Source organism: Penaeus monodon, chromosome 19 (genome assembly GCF_015228065.2).
Source record: "Penaeus monodon isolate SGIC_2016 chromosome 19, NSTDA_Pmon_1, whole genome shotgun sequence".
Taxonomy (NCBI): Eukaryota; Metazoa; Arthropoda; class Malacostraca; order Decapoda; family Penaeidae; genus Penaeus; species Penaeus monodon.
In genome coordinates this window covers 48,836,111-48,837,237 of record NC_051404.1, presented here as the reverse complement: position 1 = coordinate 48,837,237, position 1,127 = coordinate 48,836,111, and the positions used below count along the sequence as shown (strand labels likewise).

Below are 1,127 nucleotides of genomic sequence, written 5' to 3'. Positions count from 1 at the left end.
GATTATCATCAAATTTAATAGTTTTAAGAAGTCATATAAAACTGGTGTAAAACAAAGAGGGGGGGGGGGTAAAAGTTTCTAAGCACTCTACCTACTTTTCTTCATATTAATGAGCTTGCTCTTGTTGATGAGCTTCAAGTCTTCATCCACTTCACGTTCTTCAAGCAAGAGTTGAAGTGTATTAGAAACAGGTTTCCGCCGCTTTTCCACAATGGGTGCAGGCTCATTACCTCTTCGACGCAGCTTTCGAGTTGAAACTGGCTTATACTGTGAGGAATGCAATGTAATGTTATGAATGAGAAATCATGCAGTGACTACTTAATAGCCTGAGTATCATACTGAGACTGTACATTCAAATATTATTTTGATGAAAAGAATAAAAAAAACTGAAAAGCTTTGAATCAGAATAAAGTCAAAGTGAATTTTATGAAAACAAGATATTTTTAAAATGTACAGCTGTGATTCATTTGTTATTCTCATATTAAAGAATGCGACAGTAAAAAAAAAAAGTACAAAATTCTATTTTGAATTTATTCAATGATTCTAACCTCCTCATTTACCTTGATCTAATGCCACAGAAACTATTACTACCCTCCACTGCTCTCCCTGAAACCTCCACAAAATAAACACATGTACTGAAAGCATCAACTGCACAACTCCCTCTGAACACACCAAGATCGTGACCCTAATGAAGCATACTCACCGCATCAATTTTGGGCCTCAGGATTTGGCTTAGGGTCTACTTGGTGCCAGATTTTTAAGCCTCGCCAATAAACGTCTTGGTGACTCCCTTACCATTCCATATCTTGTCTGATATGGAATTATAAAAGGTATGACTCACCAAGGACACCCAAGACTTTCTGTCTGGTATGAAGAGCTTGTTTGCGAGTAACAAGCATTTTTTAAAATACTGGCTACACATTCCTTATTTATCAGTGATTTTATATACACTAATGTGAGTCTTTGTGTAACAGTACTGCGTGCATGCTCATGCAAGCACACATAGACCCTTTATGAAAATTCATGCAAATGCAATCAACCTTTTATGTTGCAAACATGGATATGAAGCATGTAACTTATCCACAGTGCATTCCAATTTCATAAAGCATATTAACCCAATGCCGCCA

At 36.6% G+C, this 1,127-nt stretch overlaps 1 protein-coding gene across 1 annotated transcript in view; it reads right to left on the bottom strand.

The window, feature by feature from the left end:
• The window catches only part of LOC119585295 (sin3 histone deacetylase corepressor complex component SDS3-like), a gene marked incomplete in the record, with an annotated part of 33,517 nt that overhangs the window by 1,183 nt on the left and 31,207 nt on the right, over window positions 1-1,127 (bottom strand). Inside the window, 3 exon segments of the mRNA XM_037933967.1 lie at window positions 96-267; window positions 704-735; window positions 738-810. Of these exon segments, the coding sequence (XP_037789895.1) occupies window positions 96-267; window positions 704-735; window positions 738-810 (277 nt within the window).